This window comes from Malaclemys terrapin, chromosome 7 (assembly GCF_027887155.1).
Source record: "Malaclemys terrapin pileata isolate rMalTer1 chromosome 7, rMalTer1.hap1, whole genome shotgun sequence".
NCBI classification, from domain to species: Eukaryota; Metazoa; Chordata; order Testudines; family Emydidae; genus Malaclemys; species Malaclemys terrapin.
The window spans coordinates 11,050,184-11,072,409 of record NC_071511.1 but is presented as its reverse complement, the minus strand read 5'-3'; the positions used below and the strand labels follow the sequence as shown (position 1 = coordinate 11,072,409).

The window sequence follows — 22,226 nt, the reverse complement described above, 5'->3', positions numbered from 1 at the left end:
GGCCTTTCCTGGGGCTCCACTCATCGTGCCCAGTAAAGCTGTGACTGGTCCCTGGGTGGGCTTCTAAGGGGGGAGAGGGAAAAGCAGAAGCGCTTTTCCCCTTGACCCCGCCAATGCAGGAGGTGGTTGTAAGGGCCCTTTTCCGAGCTCGTTCTGTTCCGCCTGACATTCCTCATGCTTCGCTCCAGCCAAACGCTCAGTGCTAGAATCAGTGGAAGGGGAAGCTGCAAGGGCCCGATCCAAATCCCATTAATGTCAATGGGAGCCTTTCCATTGGCTCCAATGAGCTGTAGATGGAGGCCTCTATCAGCAGATGCCAGTACTCAGCGTTTGCACAAGCACAACTCCTGCCCGGGCCCTTAATACTGAACAAGGGCGTCATGTCGCTTATCAGTTTTTACATGTGGTGCTCGCCCATTCTCCTCTCCCGCACCCCTCAGCTATGCAAGCACTCAACTTTTGCTGTCACAACTAGGTGCTAATTCTAGTCACTCCTTCAAGTCTATTAATATCAGAGCTGCCTGGGGGGGGGGTTGTGCTGCAAGGATTATCTGACTGGATTCTGACTGTTTCTTTTGCATGGCTGGGTTATTTCAGGGAACAGAGGTTATACTTTCCCAGGTAAAATGACTAGGTATATGCCTGGCTAATGCACTGGAAAAGCTGCAGTGGGATGGAGTAGATAAATTAAATTGTCCTCTGTAATGTCTGAGATTTTGAATTGATGGCTCTTTACAATAGGGCTTTCTAAACTGGCATGGGAAGGAAAGTTTTGTTGTTTGTTCTGAAAATACTTTTGATATACTAAATAGTTCCTAGGAGCATATTTACCAGATGTGAGGAAAAGACCAGCCCTACGGAATGAAAAATGATATTCACATGTGGAGCTAATCATGAGTTTGCTAGTCCCAGAATTCAAGTGGTTTCTCAATTTTCTCTCCCACTTTAAATGATCATTGTGAATTTGAATTAACTGCGTCGTCTTCTTTCCTTCTCCTCATACTGCAGCCCAAGGCCGTATTGCCCAAGCATCTTGGGATGTCTGCTGCTTTTTGGAAACCATAACATTTAATAATGAGGAGTACACAGTTTTTGCCACATTAGCTTTTTCCTAGGATTATGAGGCTATTACTTGTTGCAACCGAAACACTAATTTAGGACATCTGTCTGCATTAAATAGCTGTTGCTATAACAGTTGTTTTATTGCTTTGCATTTCCCCGCCTCCATTTTTTTGGATTTTTGTCTGGATTTTATTATAGCCCTTGTCACTTGACTGAAGATTTGATAGGAGGGGCAAAAAGGAACAAAATAAAGGTACCCCCATGTTTATGCTGTGCTCAAGATCATGTAGGGCAAAGGGGGAAAGTGAAAGCAGATCAGAGTGGATACTGGCATATCAAGATGATGGTACAGGTCCAGGACAAAGGTCTCAACTTCTCCGAGTGAGCAGGGACCATACCACAGAACTTCGGACTACGTTTTCAAAAGTCAGTAGTGATTTCGGAAAAGTATGAGTCCAACTTGAGGCACTTTCAAGGGGCCCGATTTTCACGGGTGGGTGCTTAGCACTTTCTGAAAATCAGGCTCCTTTAAAATTGCGGCACCCAAAATCACTAGTCACTTGAAAACATAAACCTATGTGACTATGACCTGAATTCAGGCGGAACTACGTGAAAAGCCAAAAATAGAGCAAGCTGTTTAAAAAGACCCTGTGCAAAGCTGGCGGGCATAAGTCAGATCCAAACAAAACAACATATTTGTGTTCATGGCCCACATTTGTAGGTCACACTGCCCCTCTGCTTGCTCTTATCCACTCTCTCGGGCAGGTGGGGTATCTAACCTGCTTTCCGACAACAAAAGATCTTGTAGGGTTTTCCCCTCTTTCCTGTTCACAGGCACAGAGCAGGCAGGAAAAAGGGAGAGCACAAAACGCAACACAGCTGGGAGTGCAAACGATCCGAACATCCTGAGGTCACCGGGATGGGTAACTCAGCTGAAGAGCCGAAACATTGTCTCATTGGAAGGTCTGGCTTTTTAGCACACGGTTGGGAAGGGAAGAGATTTTTCAAGGGGGAAAAAATAAAACAACGTTTTTAAATGTTCTTTTCAGAGCAGAGTCAGTGTCGCATCTATCGGCTTTGACACCGTCACCCCTTTAATAAATATTGGGATTGACCCAAATGTCAGAAAATAGATATGGATTTGGACAAAGGTGAGTAATTTCAGATTCTGATAAACATCCATGACTATGACAACAAAAACGTTGCTTAGCTAGGCTCTAATGCAGCAACGCAAGTAAGTACGTGCCTGGATAACTTCAGCCCAGGATTCAGCCTGCAGTTAGTACCATGCCTAGAAAACTCTTCTAAACTTTCCAGGCTCTTTAGGTATTATAGTTGGGCATCTGCACTGGAAGCAGGCCCCAGACCCAACCACACATAGTAGTCCCAGCGGGTGTAAATCCCATGTACATTCATGTTTGCAGTCTAGGGGCCTTAGGTTATTCCTTTCAGGCCAGAATTCAATCTCATGTATATTTTTCAATCATAACAATCCCATTATTAGATTATACAAGGTCTAGCCCTTCACTTGTTTCAGACAAGCGTGAGACTAATAGGAATCATTACATACCTGGGTTAAAGTAAAAAATAATATTTAGCAAGTCCTGGTCTCCCCATGTAATGTAATTTTTGTACTTTTGGTATAATGGGTACAACATTTCCTCCCACATCAAGCCTGTCGGTATCATGCTGTTCTACAAGGCAGAAAGAAATCAGAGGAGGCGGGTTAATGTTTTGCCAAACAACAGGGTAATAAAGTCATGGCTTAATGCCCAGGCCCACCTATGCAGAACTCTCCCAAACCCTCCTGTACCCAGAGCACTGTGAGGAAGCGTTGGGCCTGGCTACGAGTGGAGTGTCAGGACTCACTGAAGGGTGGGCTGTGCTCTTGTCTTACTCAGCCGAACAGGGAAGCAAGACCACTTGGGTCTCAGACTGGCGTGGTGCACATCCCCTGCTCTCCAGATACCTGCCATTGAGAGCAATTGGCCAGGGAGCTGGTGAAGAAGAGCAGGCGTGGGTACAGCATTGGCTCCAACCTTCCTACTCACTGGCCAGAGTAGGGACCAGGTGCAAGTTGGGGGAAGTATGCCGCACCTTCCCAAGGGCTATGGTAACTTACTTCCCCTTCAGGGCAGGGGAGGGATCATAACTTTGGAGGCACAATTCCTTCCTGGGGCTGCCCCGGAGGTGGCACAGCTATGCACTGATCCTTACTCAGGGCTGAACTGAAAGGCTCAATCTAGCCTGGGTAAGGCTATCAGGGCCAGATCATTTAGGCAAGTTCGTGGAATATTTCTTCACATTGCTGGGCACTTACTCACAAGAGTAGTTATGGGAACAAGTGCTCACCAAGGTAAATAAAAGGTTCCACAGGCAAGGCCCTTTGATATGCAAAGAACAAGGCCAACTTGAAACTAATTCTCATTTCCACAAGTATCTCCCTTGACAGCCACTCGTGATTTGCAGGGGTGCCAGGGAGCTCAAGAGCAGGCCTCATTCGATGTAAATAAAACAGATGGTTCCCTATGTTATTTACACCACCTTCTATCATTACCAGTGAGAGGTATTTTTTAAAGTCCAGTATGCTCAGCACTACTGATCCTTGGGTTTATTTTTCCATGCGTCTCAGATGGGGGGGCTGAGGGGGGAGGGGGGCAATCAATGACAGCAGCTTTCCTTTGGCTTTTAGGCTGTTGCACTTCCAGGGTCTTAAAACTCTGGCTTTTGGGGAAATGTTTATTTGTTAAAAATAATCATTTTCACTTTTTTTTTTAAATATCAGGAAATCTTTCTACTAGTTTTTCTAAAAACTTGGTTCTGACAGAGTTTGTCCAGCCTCCTTTTCCAATTCTATACTGTACAAGTTGTTTTAGGCAAGCACAAGTATTCCTAAAAGTTTACTTTAAAAAAAGAAAGTAAATTTCTACAGCAGTTTTTCACCTTGAACTGTGTGTTTCTTATCCGGGTTAAATTCATCAGCATGACTCCGGAATTGACTCCAGTTGTTCCATAGTAAGGGTGACGAGCAAATCGACTATACCAACCAATCTTTGGTATTTCGTGCTCTGGGGCCATAGCAGCCAGCTGTGTGGAGTTGAACTCTTTCAGGAAGCTCCAGATGTCATCAATGGGCCTCAGGAAGAGAACGTCAGTGTCCACGTAGAGAAGAGAATCCACATCCTTTAAAATCACCTTTGGGGGTTGCGGAGTGGGGAAGTGAGGGAAGATGGAAAAGGAAACCAGACAGACGGAAAACGGAAATGGATTACTGCTCAAGAATTACGTGCATTTTAAATTATGCATTCATGCAAATGACAGTTATCAACTGACATCGCCAACTGTTGTGGGAGTCACAAGCAGTAGGTAGATTTAAAAAAAAAAAAAAGCAAACAGCATTGCAAAATAGCTAGAGCAAAGTGCAAAAATCAAAGGCTATTCTTCACACAAAACAATAATCCGCTTAGCTGTCATAACAACCTGAGATCTCACCCACAAGTCTTATTTCATGTTGATTTTACTAGCAAAACACCTACCTTCTGCACTAATATAGCGTTGCTAGTTTTCCCGAAGACTAGGAAGTTGTGCGATTACTGCAGAAGGTGGGTATGTAATTTAGGCATTGATATGGCAAATGTTTTGGAAAGTAATTATAAAAAAAACAAACAAAACAAAACAAAAAAACCCCCACACCCAACATTCTACAACTACACCTCTACCTCGAGTGCTCTGGGGGGGCGGGGCTTCGCACTCCAGTGGATCAAAGCAAGTTCGATATAACGCAGTTTCACCTATAACGCGGTAAGATTTTTTGGCTCCCGAGGACAGCGTTATATCAAGGTAGAGGTGTGTATATTGTCACAATATGCACCAGGACCTTGGCATGAGACCCTTCCATGGTCTAGCCAGACAGCCAAACCTAGATCCCAGATTGGCTAGCATGGACCCCTCCCTCCCCCCCGAATCATCCGTGTTCTATTGCAGCAGAGAAGAAAATATAAGGTGGTGGATAACAGAACAGTTTCCCATCTCCTTTTTATCTTATGTTTCCTTACTTCCGGCTGCCGGCCACTTTTCCTGTTACAGCTCTCTGCCCCCTCACTGGGTAAATTACATCCACTTATTGACATGAATTAAAGCTGCATGTTTCCATGCAGTTTAATTTAAAAAACATTAACTGTGGATCGCCTGCACTGAAGTGTTTTTAATTCTTTGTTTTTTAGGAAAATATGCAACCAGCCAAATAAAAGAAATCTTAAAAAGGAGGTTGTGGGCCATATTCTCATCTCCGTCATCACAGTGTAAGTCAGGAGTTACTGTACTTAATTCAGTTTCACCAGTGTAAAGCTGGTGTATGGGAGAGTAGAATCAGGCCCATCATATCTAGTCTATTCTTGCTTGCAGTATGCCCCCTTGTGGAAATCCAGTAACTTACACATTCATTGATAATTTTAGCAGGCAGATAATACCGAACTTTAAGGGTGTGAAAACTCCTTTGACCTTTGCATCAGAGACACATTCAGCTATTCAATATACTGTTTGCTAAACAGCAAATGCTATTAGTTAAAGTTGAAAATCAGTTGCAATTATAACCTTCTGATGCCTTCCCATTTTTATTTGCGAAAACTGTCCAAAAAGCTGAAGGGCTGACATTTACTAGCCTGGCTCCCACCCAAAGTTTTGTTTCTTTGGCACCTCTGTTCAGCCATTGATTGCGGTCAGGTTGGGGAAAGAAACAAACAATCACTAGTCCCACTGCAAAGACAAAGTATCCACATTTCCCTCCTTACTCAGATAACTCAAAAACCAGTTGAACTTGTAAACGGTCCTTGTTGAGGTGTACCCCCTCCTCTGGCAACCATGTATGGGATAACTTGGGTTATTAATATTAAAGTGATAAGTGACAAAAAACACTTCTGAGCATGCTCAATAGGCTTCTGTTAAGACTGGACTAAATCCTTGAATGCCAACCTCAATGTGATTTCCTCCTGGCTCAAGGCTTCGGGATTTGGATGAACATTTAGCCTAGTTTAATGAAAGCTCCACCCCATTTCTGACATCACAAAGGCACATTCTCCCTGCCCTGACAAGCAAAAGGGGTGCCTGCACTTTTTAAAGTGGAAAATAATGTCTCTAATGAGGGCTCCATGCTGACAATTACTCGCTTGGTTATTAAATAATACATTCGACTCTTAACTTACTGTAGATAATGGCATATATATTATTATTAGTCCAATACTATAGATTAGAGAGGCAGAGCCTTGAGTTAGACTGGGAGTCAGGACTCCTGGGGCAGTGATACTCAGAGAACTGGGCTCTGAGTTTCTCTTGCTAGCTACAGAAAGCTAAAGATAAGCTGAAACACCCTTCCTTGTCAGCTGCCCAAAGATGTTCAGCACACCGTAGAGTCCATCTTTATTATTAGAATTACTACAGCACTCAGAAACCCTGGTCATGGCCCAGAACCCCACTGTTCTAGGTGCGGTACAAACACAGAACAAGAAGGCAGTCCTTGCCCTAGAGCTTATAAGCTGAGGTCTTGTCTACAGTACGGCGACTATATTGGCATATATATGGCACCGTAACCATGCTGGCATAACCCGGTAGAGAAGATGCAACCTACACCAATGGAAGGTGTTTTTCCGTGGATGTATGAACAGCACCTCCCCGAGCAAGAGTAACAATGTTAATGGAAACAATCTTCTATCGACCTAACTGCGTCTATTCTGGAGGTTAAGTCAGCATAGATATGGCGCTCAGGCGCTTGGATTTTTCATACCCCGACTGATGAAGCTATATCGGCATAAATTTTAAGTGTAGACTAGGCTTAAGTATAAGACAAGAGCTAACAGATGGACACAGACAGATCGGGGAGTACAAGGAAACAATGAGACAATATTGGTCAACATGACAGGCAGTGGTCTCGGCACACCGGCGGCCTCAGCACAGTCAAGCTTTTGTAGGTGTCATGGAAAAGGAGACTTAAGGATCTGCAAAACGAACTCATTATCCTCCTTCAAAACCTTCCTAGCAGGCTGGAAGGGAAATGCTGCTACTTCTTCTAAGCCTTTAGCATTTTCCTTGTTCACATAGCAAGTGTAAAAAATCATCTTTAAGCTGCAGAGGTCAGTGTGATGAGACCACATCTCTTCCTGGACGTGCATATGACTTGGCCTTGGGCACAGCAATTTAACTTCTGGAATAACTTGGCCAAATGAGTCCCTCATGTAACTTCACTGCAGTCAATGGGGTTAAACCAGGGAGGGAATTTGGTGTAAACTCTGGTACTCCCCACAATCAAGTCAAATGCAGTATTTACAATAATCTTTGAGCTCTGCTAGGGTGAGATTTTCATAAGCAGTTAAGAGAGACAGGCACTGCCTTCTCACCGAAAGCCAAAGAGAGTTGGACGCCTAACTCACTTAGTTGCTTTTAAAAATCCCAGCTTTAATGTCTCACTTTGGCAATAACAGATATATTCGATACTAACAAACAAGTCTCCAGACAAGATTTTTGAGTCAGGATGTGATAGAATTCCTCTCATTTATATGACTTTTGAACATGACCAACTGGGAATATGAGTCCTGCTTTTCCTTGTCCCCTTCCTTCCCTCTCCAAGCCATTTACAGTTTAGAAGAGCATAATCTCCATGTTTTTCACAGCTGTGTAGCGTTTTGCTAATAAATCTTTTGAGAGTTCTCTCCAGAACTTGCTATATTTAGCTTGACACTTCAGTTAAATACTCAATTATCTGTAATTTGATTCCTCAACTTCTGTCTCTGTGGATTCTCCCGATGTTAGTAAGGCTGGCAAGTAGTAACATGCTGGCAGGTAAGCATATACTGGTGCCAAGAGAGGCAGTGTTGCCAACAGGTTCAAACTGGCCACCGGGTCCATACTCCTGGCGCTTTGTCCAGATCCTATGGCTGACCCATAACCAGGATCACAGGTGTGGGGAATGTCTACGTTAGTACCCCCAAACATCTTAATGGATTGTCAAACTGAGCTACCTCCAGAGCCAAAAACTCCAGTCAGGACAATGCCCTGGAGTCTATTCCCAGTTCTGCCACTGATCCACTATGTGGCCCCTGGCAAGTCACTTCAAGAGGCTCACGTTAGTTACCTGTAAAGTGGGGATGACACTAATCTCCCTCACAGGCGTCTATGTGTGAAGTGCTTGGAGAATCTTGGGTGGAAGATTCTGTATAAATGTTAGTTATTATTAAGACTGATTTCTTCTTCCTTAAGCTCTCTGCATATTTATAGTGTTTTTGTAGCTCTATGCAGCAACGTGAAAGGGCCATCCCAGCTCTATAGATGGAATATAGCATCTGTGCATCCAAGACACACAGCATATCTGTAAATCGCTCCTGCAAGCAGGGCTCCATCCCCGTAGCTTCTTGCTCACTGGAAAAGTAGATGCTTGTTATTATTTATTGTTTGTTTTGCAATAGCACCTAGGAGCCCTTGTCATGGACAAGGTGCCCACTGTGTTAGGGGCTGTACAAACACAAAACAAGTGACGGTCCCTGCCCCTAGGGAGCTCACCCCTTCCCAAGCCACTGCTGATGTTCCCAGTGAAATGATCAGTGAAGGTATTCAAAAGCAACGCAGCCAACAACCCACTGACCATGCCAATAGCGTCACTGGCCAGGCAGGCAGCAATTTTCCTTTGGGGAGGCAGAATGGGCTTGCAGTTCAGGAACAGGACTAGCAGGCAGAAGGTTTTGCCATAGGCTTCCTGCATGACTTGGAGCAGTTCCCTTAACCTTTTTTTCTGCCTCAGTTTCCACATCTGTGAAATGTGGACAGCATTTAGCTCACTCACAGGGCCACCAGGGCAATGAAAAAGGGCCAGATTTTGCCAGCTTTCTCAAACTGCACAGCGCCCACCTCAGGGTTTTATATTGCCACCCATCACCATCAGATCCGAGTACACTGAAGTCAAGGAGACGTCTGTGGCATAAGATGGTATCTAGCGAGAGTGAGGGTACCACCACCTGACTACTGATGTTTGCACAGACATTACAGATACTCAGATGGCACTTGCTAGAAATAATAATATTCCCATGGAATGGTGTCACTCTGCTACCCACCAACCTGAACGTGTTGGTATAATGAATGTACCCTTAGTATCTCAACTTAATTTTGTTTTTAAAGCCCATTATTTGTAGTCATTTTAAGATCCGATCTGCAGCGACCCTGATTTGGTTTTACAGAGAGAGAGACTGCAGCCAAAACATCAATGTAGATTTCATTTCAAATTCCCTTCGGTCCAGTCCATCTACCCTATGCCTGATCTGACAGGTTTATAATCCGATGCTGTGACTTGCCCCTCTTGGCATCTACTGTGATCGTCCTTAACATTTTAATAATATTTTAGTCTCTGGTAGCTTCTACAAAAATCAGGAATGCCAGCATTCGTCTGCCACTCAAAATGAAACACTTCATTATCTGGGGTTGCAGGAACACAACACATGGCCTTAGCATTATTAGCAATGAACTTCGCATTGAAACTTCCTTGTACAAGGCCCCTTCGGAGCGCTCTTGTACATTTCTTTCCAGTTTCACAGGTCTGTTGGTGTTCCGGAAAGAAAAGATATTTAATTGGCAGGGAAGTTCAAAAGAGATAGTAAACCAAAGGCTCGAATTCTGACCTGAGATCAGCACCTGCATTAGCTGACCCAAGATAATGTATGCAGCTGAGGGGGTACATAGCCTATGCTATGCTAAGCTGCTGTTCCCTTGGGACCCTCCAAAAAAAAGTGTTAACGTTTTATGCAGTTCCACTCAGAGATCTGTAGGACATGGAGTAATTTGAAGAAAGGTGGAAGGTTTATTTGCGAACTATCAACATCAGTAGGCTAATTTATTTAAAACATGGCTCAACTTAATGGTTTAAACAGACGGAATGTAGAAAGGGCAGTAAAAACTCCACTCCCACCCAGCTCAGGTCACCCTCTCAGAAAAAGCCTGAGTGTATAGATGGGTCTTGAAGCACATCCTGAGGACCAAGTAATTTGGTCTCTGTTGGACTCCAGAAGAGAATTCTCAAGATGAGGGCCTTCAAATTAAAATGCTCTTCCACCATTTAAACATAAGGTCTGATCGCTTGAAAGCCCTGGGATAGCATGGGCCAGATCCCCAGCGTGTATAAATGGTCCCTTATCTCAACTGTTGAGGTTATACAGGATGGGAGAGCCGGTCACAGATAGTCAAGAGCCAAACCATGAAGAGCTTTCTAGGTGTAAAGTGAACCCCTTGGACTCCATGATGAAACAAACTGGGAGCCAGTGCAAGCGCCGGATCACAGGTGTAATATTCTTAAGTGAAACATTTGCCTTCTGCACTAGCTGAATTGCCCCAGCCAGTTTTAGGTCTGGGCAAACATAGCATGTGCTGCAGTGATTCAGCCTGAGGGGACAAAGTTATGAATGTGGACATTGTCATGGGTATTCATGAGGAAGGGCTGGAACCCTGTGGCTGAGCACAGATGAAGAAAGCTTTCACTACAGCTCTGGTCATCCAGAAACAGCTCACGGTCCAGTAAGACTCCGGATTGTGAACCTGAACAACAAAAAGTTGGTGTACTCCCTCAACCAAAGGGTCACTTACCACCTCAGCCATTTCCACCTCTTGTTTTTCCCAGCTCACCATCACCTTAGTTTCAGTCCCAATTAGGGTGACCAGATGTCCCGATAGGACAGTCCCGATTTTTGGAGCTTTTTCTTACATAGGCATCTATTCCCCCCCCACCCCCGTCCCGATTTTTCACACTTGCTATCTGGTCACCCTAGTCCCAATGGTCCTCAGCCACCTAGCTCTCATCCATGCCTCAGTCTCAGTCAGACACTAGGAAAGCTGAAAAAACCAACTGATTTGGTCTGAGAAAACAGACAGAGCTTGGGCTGCAGGGCTCTCAGTCGTGTCGCTATCTCTTCACAAGCATCTTAAATATGAGGAATGACAGGACAGAACCTCAGGGCACCCTACACAAGTCAGCCCTTGGAGCTGACAAGCATTCATCCAATACTCTCCTCCGCGTCCTCTCAGAGAACAAAGCCACTCAACAACAACTCCCCCTGTCCCTGGTAGGGTGTGCAGGTTCTACCATCACCTTGTGGCAGAAGGTGGTGAAAGCTGCTCATCGACCTAAAAGCATCAACGTGGACACCTAACCTTTGTCCATCACCAGAAGGATGGATGGAGCCAGTAAATGACAATAGAGCATAATCTCTGCACAAAAAGCCTCAATCCAGGTGGCATAAATTACTAGAGAGGTACAAAGCATGGAGGATCAGGCACCTTCACAACAGGGCTCTTCTTAAACTGGGTTACGCTCAGAATGAAAATGCTGTTCCATGAACCCACACTTAGGGGTCCGTTTTCCTGGTGCGTGCTGGGGTTTAGCTATGGGACTCCAACGAAGTCAAGCCAGAGTCTATGAGAATGCAGGCTCTGAACACGTGCAGTGTGTGGCGTGTGAAAGCAATGCTACAGCTACTAGCATGCCTGGTCTGCAGGCCTCCTGTGCACACACTTCACAGGGACTCTCAGCTGTCTGCCTCTAGCTCCAACGTTCCTTCTGGTCTGTAGTTGACTTTCCATGGGACCTGGGCACCCAACTGGTCTTTGTGCCTCCCCCCTAAATGTTACTAAGCAAACAGAGTTGTTGGCAGTACAAGTTAAGGAAGAGGGTGGCCAATACAACCTGCACAGAGGCTGGAGGAGCTAACACATGGGCTTTTTACACTCCACAATTTTGAGAGTCTCACATGGGATCACATTTTTCTGAACCATGGAATTCCATTCTCAGGACAACCTGGATGCATTGGGGAGGGAAGGGGGGAGCAGGGGTTTGCAAGGGAAGAAGAGTCCTAAAAACCCTCCATTCTAATAGGCACATAGGGAATGAGAGAAAGGGGACCAAGGATTGCCTCTTTAAAGGAATGTGACATTTGGAAAGCATGCAGCACCTACATCCAAACAGCACTGACACTGACCCCCAACAGGCAAAAGGAGCTGGCATCAAACAAGAAGCATTCTTTGCCAGGGGGAGGAATGGTAAGATTGTGTTTTAAGTGGACAGAGGAACAGATAAAGATGTCCTAGAAAGGAAATTTCAGCTGGAAAAATGTTTTCAATCTCACATTGGCAAAGCTTCCTTACTTGGAAACAGACCTTTTCCTGAAGCTGCATATTCAGAAATCCAGGTGCCTTACCGGAAGAAAGAGGCGCTGGGCAGCACAAGGTTTGAATAATTTTTTCCATTCCTGAGCATTTCCTACTGAAAAAGCAATTGGGTAGACATTGTATTCAAACTTCTTGGTGTAAGAGGCAGGCCATTCCCTTAACTGAAAAACATGGGGGAAAGGATTAAAATTGAGATACACAGATAGTTTTATGCAATACTATTAAATAATCAAACAATTAAAAAAAGAAAAGTCTATACAGCCCATGTTTAGTAACAGGCCCTCACATTTATTTATTTTTTAAAGATCCTATCCACCAATTAACTTGTTGACATCCATGTCCTTGTTCTCATACATTTGCAGGCTACAACCATTGCATCGTTTTTGAAAATGAGAAAGAAGCAGACTCACCTTTTTCTCAAATTCAGGCTTCAGGGAATCCTCAGCAAAGATGTGAAACTTGAGCTTCCTGTAGCTAAACAGAACTGCTGATTTCAGCATGATAAGAGTCTCTTCCAGCCGGTTGCCACATGCCACAACTGCCAGGTGCATCCATTGCCGAGATGGAAGTTCTTTCAAGTGTTTCTGTTTCCCAGGTCTTCTGAAAAATAAATATAAATAAAAAACACGCAGTTGAAGTGAGTGTGGGGGAAGGTTTTTTTCTACATTAAAAGAGCACAATATCTATTAAAAAAGCGGTGGATTCGTTAGAGTTGAGCTTGTTAACCGGATGTAGACTGAGTCACTGGGTCCAATCAAGAATGTTATCATGAGAACATGAAGAAATATGCTAGTTATTTTCCGTATCTTTAGCTAGAACAGGTTTGATATCTCTTCCTGTCTGCAGACATCTGTACCTCTGTACACACAAGTTACACTGAATTAACAGCACAGAAAGTCATTGTTTGGCTTTTGAAGAGCGAGTGAGGTTTTTAGTCTACATTCAGTGATTTTAAAGCCAAAAGGGACCATTATTAGGGTTACCATACGTCCGGTTTTTCCCGGACATGTCCGGCTTTTTGGTAATCAAACCCCCGTCCGGGGGGAATTGCCAAAAAGCCGAACATGTCCGGGAAAAATACCGGCCGGGCACTTCCCCTCCTGCAGCTGCTGTGCTCCTCCCCTGACTCTTCGGCTCTGTTTAAGAGCCGAGCTGCCCGAGCGCTACCGGCTTCGGGCAGCCCCCATGCCTCCGGACCCTGAGCCGCCGGCCGGGCACTTCCCCTCCTGGGCTCTGGGGCGCAGGGTCTGGAGGCAAGGGGGCTGCCCGAAGCCCGAGCGCTACCGGCTTCGCGCTTTACCGGGCAGCCTCCAGACCCTGCGCTCCCAGCTGGGCGCTTCCCCTCCCGGGCTCCAGCTGCACTGGGGAAGCGCCGGCCGGGGGCGCAGGGTCTGGAGGCTGCCCGGCAAACCATGAAGCCGGTAGCGCTCAGGCAGCCCTTTTCGCGTGGCTGGGAGGGAGGAGGGGGAGTTAGGGCGGGGACTTTGGGGAAGGGGTGGGGCCGTGGGGGGTTGGGAAAGGGGCGGGGCCAGGGCCCATGGAGTGTCCTCATTTTTTATTTTTTAAATATGGTAACCCTACCATTATCATCATCTAGTCTGACCTTCTGCATCAAGCCCATTATGTCAGTTTGAGTAGAGCACGTCTCCCATCTGAATTTTTTTTTTTTTTAAGTTTTAGAACATTTGATCAGTATATAAAAGGGGAATGCACATATCCAAAACTGCCATGTAAAAGGCATTTTCAGAGGTCCTTTATACTCATCATACTGTGCCTCATCCTATTCCCATTGTATCTTGGGTCACTAACTCCAGTGAGAAAAGGGGTCAGCCCATTGCATCAATTTAAAAAGTGACTAGTGATCTCACGTGCTTCAACTTTCTGGGTGCCAAACTTGAGACACTTCAAGGGGCCTGATATTTACAGAATGAGTGCCCAGCAGTTTCTGAAAATCAGGCCCCTTTATAACAAATAATGATACCTAACTCTCAAATAGTGCTTTTAAGGCATCTCAAATTGGGAACACAAAATCAGTAGTCACTTTTGAAAACTTTGGCCTTTGTTTTTTGCGTTTATTAGTATAGAAATTAAAGCCATTCCTAGAATGTTTTCCCTCTTGGTTCGTCCTATTTGCATGCCGATCTGAACCACATTAATGTGCTGCTATCCAGACGCATAGAAAAATAAGTAAATCACAAGCATCACAGTTATCACTGGGTTGTTCAAAAGGATAAAGGGGATATATCACTGAAGTGAGGAAATACATCCTAGCCTGGTCCCAGCACACAATCAATCAGTACAGCTAATATTACCAACAAAACAAAAAGCCTAAAGAAATAACAAAGAGAAAATGGCAATTAATTAATAAAGCTGGGGATGTCTCTTTCCAGAAACTAACAATGTTCATAATGACCTCAGCATGATAGCGGTTGCCCTGTACTGCAGAATAATCTGCTTATACTTTAAGCCACCAGTACTTTACTGACTGCACAAAGCAACATGTTTCATTTATGGTTTAAAAGTCTTAGTCTTTAATCATAATTAAACCTCAATTTCAACAGTGTATAAATAATGAAACACTACATTTATGTGAAGTAGTATTTACTTTCCAGACTATTAATGTAAAAACCACTGAATTATTAAAATGAATAATTGGCTCCTCATACAGATCCTGTTTCCCCCTCCCTCCTTCTAACCATCTCTTTAATGTTTCCTCTTAATTGAGTCTCTAAATCAAGCCATATGTAGAATATAAATGTGAATTACTTTGATATCGCTTATGGCCATGGACTTTAATCGGAGCAGGACAAAGCTCTAACCTCGTATTAAGACATTTCAAGTCCCTGTGCCAAAGCCCAAAGCGCTGTTGTGCACAGTATCAATTCTCAACCACAAATGCAGAGAGTGAACTCAAAGGAAAACCTCCCAAGCCAGGTAAAAATGGTCTTCCAGCCAAGGCATGCTCAGCACAGCCTCAATGGATTCAGCCTAAAGGAGGTTCCCTTTTGGTCCACCTAGTACTGCTGCTGTCTTCAGGCCTGGTCTATACTTAAAACTTAACAATGTCGCTCAGTGCAGTGAAAAACGTCATACCCCGTGTGACATAGTTAAGTCGACTTAACCTCTGCTGTCAATGCAGCTTCGTCGACGGGCGAATTCTTCCATTACCCCAGCTATCACCTCTTCACGGGCTGGATTTACTACAGTTACAGAAAAAAACCTTCTGTCACTGTCGAAAGTGTCTACAGTACAGCACCACAGCTTCGCTACTGTAGCGCTTGTAGTATAGACATACTCTCAGTTTCAGTCTGGACAGAAGTAACATACAGCAGTCCCTTGTCTAGACAGGGGATCACACTAAATGGTTACCTTTGCTTGAGTATCAGGTTAGCAAGTGGTAGACTGGATCAGCTTTTACATGTCACCATTGGTTGGGAAGAGAGATAGAGAGCCAGATCCTCAACGTGGGTAAACTGATGTAGCTTCATTAACTTCAACAGCCATTTACCTCGGCTAAGGATCAGCCACAGAACCCGGGACATTCAGCACAAAAAGCATAGGTCTCTACCACTTAAGCTAAAGAAGAAAATTCATTAGCGGTTAGCACCAGTAGGATCTTATCCTCTGTGTAGAAGAGCCACTAGTGATGGACATAACACACTTAGCTAGTATTACACACTGAGCTTCCAAAAAGGAGGAGGAAAGATACACTGTTAGCTCACTTAAGTTGTTATTTTGGGACAAGAGGTCTACTTTGAATCTGGGCCACGGTCTTGTACAGAGACCATACTTAGCGAATCCAGCTATTATATAAAGCCTTCTCTATTTGGTTATGTTTGGTTAGTGTTTAACCATTAATTGGCACAACTACATTTGGAAACGGACAGTTTTCTGAACTTTGGTTGGAAACTGCTACATCAGTCAATAAGATGATTGATGCAAATTAAATGCCTGAAAAAAAATGCTTTAACAAAAAAATGCATATTTGTTAAATACAGTAGTAACCTTCATAAAGGTGCTAGGATTTGTTTAAGTGAGACATAAGCAGTTGGTAAAGCAAAAGAAACAAATACTGATCTTATGAACTCACCAGTTTAAAATATTAAAATATATTAGTTATGGAAAGGCATACCGTCCCTATGAGGCTTTCAGCAAGTCATCAAGTCTTTAGGACTTTGTTTCCTCATCAGTAAAATGGGGATTATAATAATAGCTACCAGCCTCACAGGAGTCTCGTGGAGATTAATTAGCATTTTGCAAAGGACTCTGATGCTATAAAGCACTAGATTATTATTAGCAAACACTTACTCCGTTTGCATATTTGTGTTCGTTCATTGATAATCTGATTGATTGGTCACTGAAGTAGTTACTTGTTTTTAATGATTGTTACACACATGAATTTTATAATTTTCTTTCCATTTTAAAATTATTGGAATATTTAATTTTGAAATATTAGAATCACATGGGTCTAAAGTAGATGACATTTGATGGGTTTTAAAACAGTCAACCAAAGTGATTACATAAAATGGGAGCTTTCTGCTATCTTGATCTCCTTTTACTAAGCCCAATAAATAAACCTAGTTTGCGTAGGTGGATTTAGGCAGAGCGGGGAGCAGGAGGAAAGGCAGGAGAAAAGAAACAGGCAGATAAGGATTAATTCAGAACAGAGACTTCCATACAGTATCCATGTAAGACAGATTCTAATATGCCATCAGCAGCCTCATTACATACTAGTCCAAGTACAGATAGCTTTAATATTAAGCAGTAGTACTTAAAATAAGTACTACATAAAGCCTTGACAAGCACTTGCAAAGCATATCATAAACATTCAGCATCTGTCATAGAAAAGTTTAAGCCAGCTCTGTTAGCACCCAATAGGGTATATTAATGCTGTCAGCATTTGGCCCCTCAAGGATACAGCAACACCAACCCCTACGCAGTTGCTTAACTGTTGGCTTTAACACTGTTTGTATTCATAGAACAGAGATAGTGGCAAGAAACTGAGCTCCCAAGCACAACAGTACACTTTCCTCTCCAGGGGTTTAGATTAAATCTAATTTTCTCATTTGTCACAGCCAGAGGCTTGAAGATAATCAGACCATCACCTATGCAGAACCAATCCAGATCCATACAAGACATTGCATCCCTGCCTCCCTACGCAACCTGCTAATCTATTCAAGCCTGCAAATTTTCTTAGAGGAAGGCAAATTCCATGCAGCATTCCTATAGGATGCTATGTAATACTTTAAAAAAGCCTCATGTTATGATCTCATCATATCTCACAAAATAAATAGGGTTAAATTTAGGCAGAGTTGACCCCAAAAGGAAAACCTTACAGGGACTGGTGATTCATTAAATAAGCTTCTTTCCTGTGAGTCAACACTGAAACAATGGCTGTGGTAAAGGGATAGATGAAGTAAAAACACATTCATTGACACTTAAAAAAATATACTAGAGATGCTCAAAATTTTCTAAATTAAAAATATGATCATTTTTTCCAGCCAGCTATACATTAGACATGATTGAAATTTTTTGACAATCAAAAATGTTGTTGAAATGTTTACATTTTTTCTAAATTTGGGAATAGGGAAAAACAGTGTAAAAAAAAATTAAATTCCCCACAAGTGGTTTTTTTTTTTTTTAAGCTTTTGCTGTTTCGGGTTGATGAAGATCCAATCAAAGGTTGTTTTAAAAAGTAAAACGATTATACTATCTAGAGAAAGGTGTAATCTAGTAAGATGCTCTTTTTTTAAAGGAAACACTTTTGGGAGGTCTAAACATGTTGACAAGTATCTTTTAAAGATTTTGCAGTCCCACGTCCCAAGTCTTGCCATCTTGACTAACTATAGATCCTAGTTAGTTTGTTAGTTTTTCTCCCTTAGAGGTGAGACAACCTTTTGCATACCTGGGGCCAGAATCTGCTAACCCTCATTCACTCCAGTAATGCCACTGAAAGTTATGAGACTCATTACTACAAGTGTAAGGATTCTCAAGATCAGGCTCTTAGCCAACTGATGAATTAGAGAACAACGTTAAAAGCACAACAGAACTTTGCAAACAAAGCTAATCAAAAAACCATAATAATTAACCAAAACAGAACAAGTGGGGATGTTCAGTGCTGTCCTTAGAACTTCAGCAGAGGAATATATGGGCTCAGTGAAGGCCTCACCTTCTAAAACCCTGTCCATACTAGGAAAAATGGTGTTTTTAAAACTTGACAGCTAACACGTTTTAATCTTCTAATGTAGACAGAGCAAGTGGTAGTAGCTAACAAATTAAAACCACCATTTGTTCTGTCTACACTAAAATTTTAAAACACGTTAGCTATTACGTTTTAAAAACAAGCTTTTTTCCCATCACTGACACACTGTAATGCCCTGTCTACATGAGCAAAAAAGGGGCATTTTTCCCCAATCACGCTATGCTAACTCAACTGAGTTAAGTCAATTAATTCCCCCTCTCTCCCCTTAATGCCCATGTAGACAAAGTTTCATTTCTTTAAGATCATTTGAGCATACCTAGGAGGTCTGGTCACATTGCAGCTTACCTACTTACAGGTCAAGTGATTTTAAAGGTGTGAAATTATGTCCTCACTACAGGTATGTGAAAGGAATTATGGGACTGGGGTTTCAATCAAGTTAGCTTAACTCAGTTGAAAAAATAAAACCACCTTTTTTTGCCCATGTAGAGTATGGCTGTGACCAAATGGCCTAAAGCCCCAATTCATCAAGTTTCAGAGTAACAGCCGTGTTAGTCTGTATCCGCAAAAAGAAGAACAGGAGTACTTGTGGCACCTTAGAGTCTCTAAGGTGCCACAAGTACTCCTGTTCCAATTCATCAAGTTACTTAAACTTGTGTCTCAACGGTAAGCATAGGTAAACCCCAGCTAAATGCATTGGACTACTCACACACCTAAAATTAGACATAGGCATAAGGAACTTACCGAATCACGGCCTATTTCTCCAGGGCCTGATTCCAGCCCTTCGAAATTAGAGACTTTCTGGTGACTTCAGTGAGCTTTGAATTAGGTCCCTAGAAACCAAGCAGATCATCTCTGCCACATGTCTGGCCGTCAGCAGGCTAGTGAGAGAGAGGTCTAGCCCAGGGGTTCTCAAACTTCATTGCACCACGACCCCCTTCTGACAACAAAAATGATTACACGACCCCAGCAGCGGGGAACCAAAGTCTGAGCCTGCCCAAGCTCCATCACTCTGGGGAGACCCAGAGCCAAAGCCTGAGTTCCACCACCCAAGGTGGGGCGGGAGGGGTCAAAGCCCAAGAGCTTCAGCGCCAGGCAGTGGGGGCCTGTAACCTGAGTCCCGCTGCCCAGGGCTGAAGACCTCAGGTTTCAGTTTCTGTCCTGCATAGCGGGGCTCAGGCTTCAGCCCCAGACCCCAGCAAGTCTAAGCCAGCCCTGGCGACCCCATTAAAAGGTCGCAACCCACTTTGGGGTCCCAACCCACAATTTGAGAACCGCTGGTCTTGTCTAAATCTGGGTCTGCCGCTGGTCTTCTAACTATTTAGAGAAATAAGATTTTTTTTTTCTAGCCATGACATAACTTTGACATACTTTGCAAATTATACCCTGACTTGAACTGAGTAATACGCTGGCAGTTGTCCCAGAAAAAAACAATGGCTAGTGCAATAAGGAACTGATCAGCAAGGGTATCAGAATTGGACCCTCACTATCTGCTCCTGCTCCCAATGAGGTCAGTGACAACTCCAATTAGCTTCAGTGGTGCAGGATCACGCCCTAAGAGCACAGAAATGTAATGAAAACAGAAGAAAATGCAGTATTTAAAACGCAGCATCTTTACTTTTTTTTTCTTTTTCTTTTTTTGGCAGTGCTCCTGATTAACAGTGTTTCCTTGTGCAGACCTTGTAAAAGTACTTGAAAATTCAATACATAAATAAAGCCGAGATACTGTCAAATTTTCAGAACATGAGAAGATTCTTATTCATTGAAATGAGAGGGTTGTTTACCCTCTTCAGAAGATTTGGCTACTTTCGCTCTTCATTCTTTTAGTGTTGTCCAGGATTTCCATGATAATCTAAGAGATATGCTCCAAAGAAAAATGACTCCAGGAGGTACAGTTGCTAATGTAAATAATCCTGCTTTAATACATCAATTTGAATTCTGTTCATGATCCATTCCCAGTCACAGTAAACATCACTTGCACTCAATATGATACAATGTTTGTAGGAAACCAACTGCTTTCATAGCTTAAAAAATAAGATCTTATAAAACGGGACAGTCTTTCATTCAGAACATCTCTGTGAAATCATGAATCAAAGACATACAAAGTTAATATGATAGTTTAGTCATATTCACCTTAATACAGCTTAAATGCAGAAGAGAAAAAGAGTAGTCTACCCATAGAAAAAAACAGTGCAAATATTTTTACTTTTCTGATTCATAATCATAGTACCTTTTTAAAAAAATATTCTAGTTGCAAAATATTTTAAAAGCTAGATCACATTAATTTAAACATCATTTAGCAAAGTTTTCCTAACCACACTCATATATAACAAGATGTATTCATTGTTCTCTTATCTGTTTAGTTCCAAATCATTCTATAAAATACATTAGAATGTTATTAATGCCATACGCAAATATTCACATTTCATTTTGTTTTCACTCAGTTTCAATACAAAATGAGCACAAGTTTAGCCTTTGAGGCTGACAGAAATTTCTCACCTATTTGTAATCACTACCAAATTACACATCTTTAAAAAAATAAAAAATAAAAATAAAAAAAATATCAGCCTTATACGTCAAAAGAACCACAAAACCAGTAAGAATGGTTTTGCTTATAAAGGCTGCTTTCTCACAAAGGTGAGCCACACATGTCTGTTACCTGTACAGAAACAGGAATTCTCTACAGGGTTAGAAACAGAACCGTTGCATTTCCATGGGGTCCCAGACACTGGTGTTGTAAGGAAAAGTCGATTAAAAGACAGGCGAAGCAGTTTATACGCTTACAATTATTGTATGCAATGCAACTAATCCGTGGCCTTGCAACCTAAAGCGGGAGAAGGCGTGATGTATTTGCCAAACTCAAGAGTGAAAAAAATGGGCTATTTGAGGAGGCGTTAAAAAGCAAAGGAAAAGGTCAGTGTGCGACTCAAATCAGAGGGATTAAAGTTAGTGAAAGGAAACTGAAAGTTCTTCTCCAGGAAAGTGCATTCGGGTGTCGTTTTGCCACGACTAGACCCATGAGGAGTCTAACGCCGAAACTGACCCGGGGCACCAAACAGTCTACAGACTGCATTACCGGGGCTGCTGCTCCAGGGCCAAGAGAGTGGAGAGGAAGACTCCCGCTTCCAGCCAAGGAAGCTCCGATCCAAACAGCTGCCACCCGGGCAGCAGAATAAGGATCTCTCACGAGCCAGTGGATCTCTAGATCCCCGGACCAGCCCTCCCTGCAAACTTACCCCGGAAATTTCCCTCCTCCTTCCCTCCCCCATCCTCTATTGTTGCAGCCAAGCCATGGGAAACTAAAACCCCAGCAGCAGCATTTACCGAGCGTTTGCAAACTTCCCTCTCGCCGGACTTCGCTTGCCGGGGTTTCTGCTGAGACGTGGCTCTCGCTTGGCAATCTGCGCCGCCGCCGCCCCCTCCTCCTTCGGCGCTGCCCGGACGGCTTGGAAATGGGCAAAGAGCGGGTGGGCGCGGCCCCCGGGTCCGGAGGAAACGGGCAGCCAGCGAGTTTCTCCGGCCCCTTTCAGCGGCGGCTCGTCCGCGTTGCCCACGAAGAGATAGAGCAGCAGCAGGGTGCCCAGGCACAGCAGGATGGCCACCACCTTGCAGTAGAGTTTCATGGTGCAGCGGGAGGGAGGCTCAGTCCCCGGGGAACGCCTCGCACCGGCTCCTCATCCCGCGCGCTGGCCGGCGGCCGCCACACTCCACACCCGGGGGCTGGCGGGGCGCAGCCCAAGGCACCGTGCGCAGGGCGCCAGCCCGGCTCGCA

At 43.6% G+C, this 22,226-nt stretch overlaps 1 protein-coding gene across 3 annotated transcripts in view; it reads right to left on the bottom strand.

Annotated features, from left to right (window-relative positions):
• GXYLT2 (glucoside xylosyltransferase 2) overlaps nt 1-22,226 on the bottom strand; it is a 29,445-nt gene extending 7,219 nt beyond the window's left edge. The window contains exons 1-5 of one of the 3 annotated variants that reach the window (XM_054035966.1): nt 21,779-22,226; nt 12,666-12,855; nt 12,285-12,416; nt 4,006-4,257; nt 2,633-2,756 (exon numbers count right to left, since the gene is read on the bottom strand). In XM_054035966.1, the coding sequence (XP_053891941.1) occupies nt 2,633-2,756; nt 4,006-4,257; nt 12,285-12,416; nt 12,666-12,855; nt 21,779-22,077 (997 nt within the window). In that variant the 5' untranslated portion in view covers nt 22,078-22,226. Of the gene's footprint in view, nt 1-2,632; nt 2,757-4,005; nt 4,258-12,284; nt 12,417-12,665; nt 12,856-21,530; nt 21,554-21,778 lie in introns of those variants that run through there. The other 2 variants (XM_054035967.1, XM_054035968.1) reach the window with 2 other exon arrangements.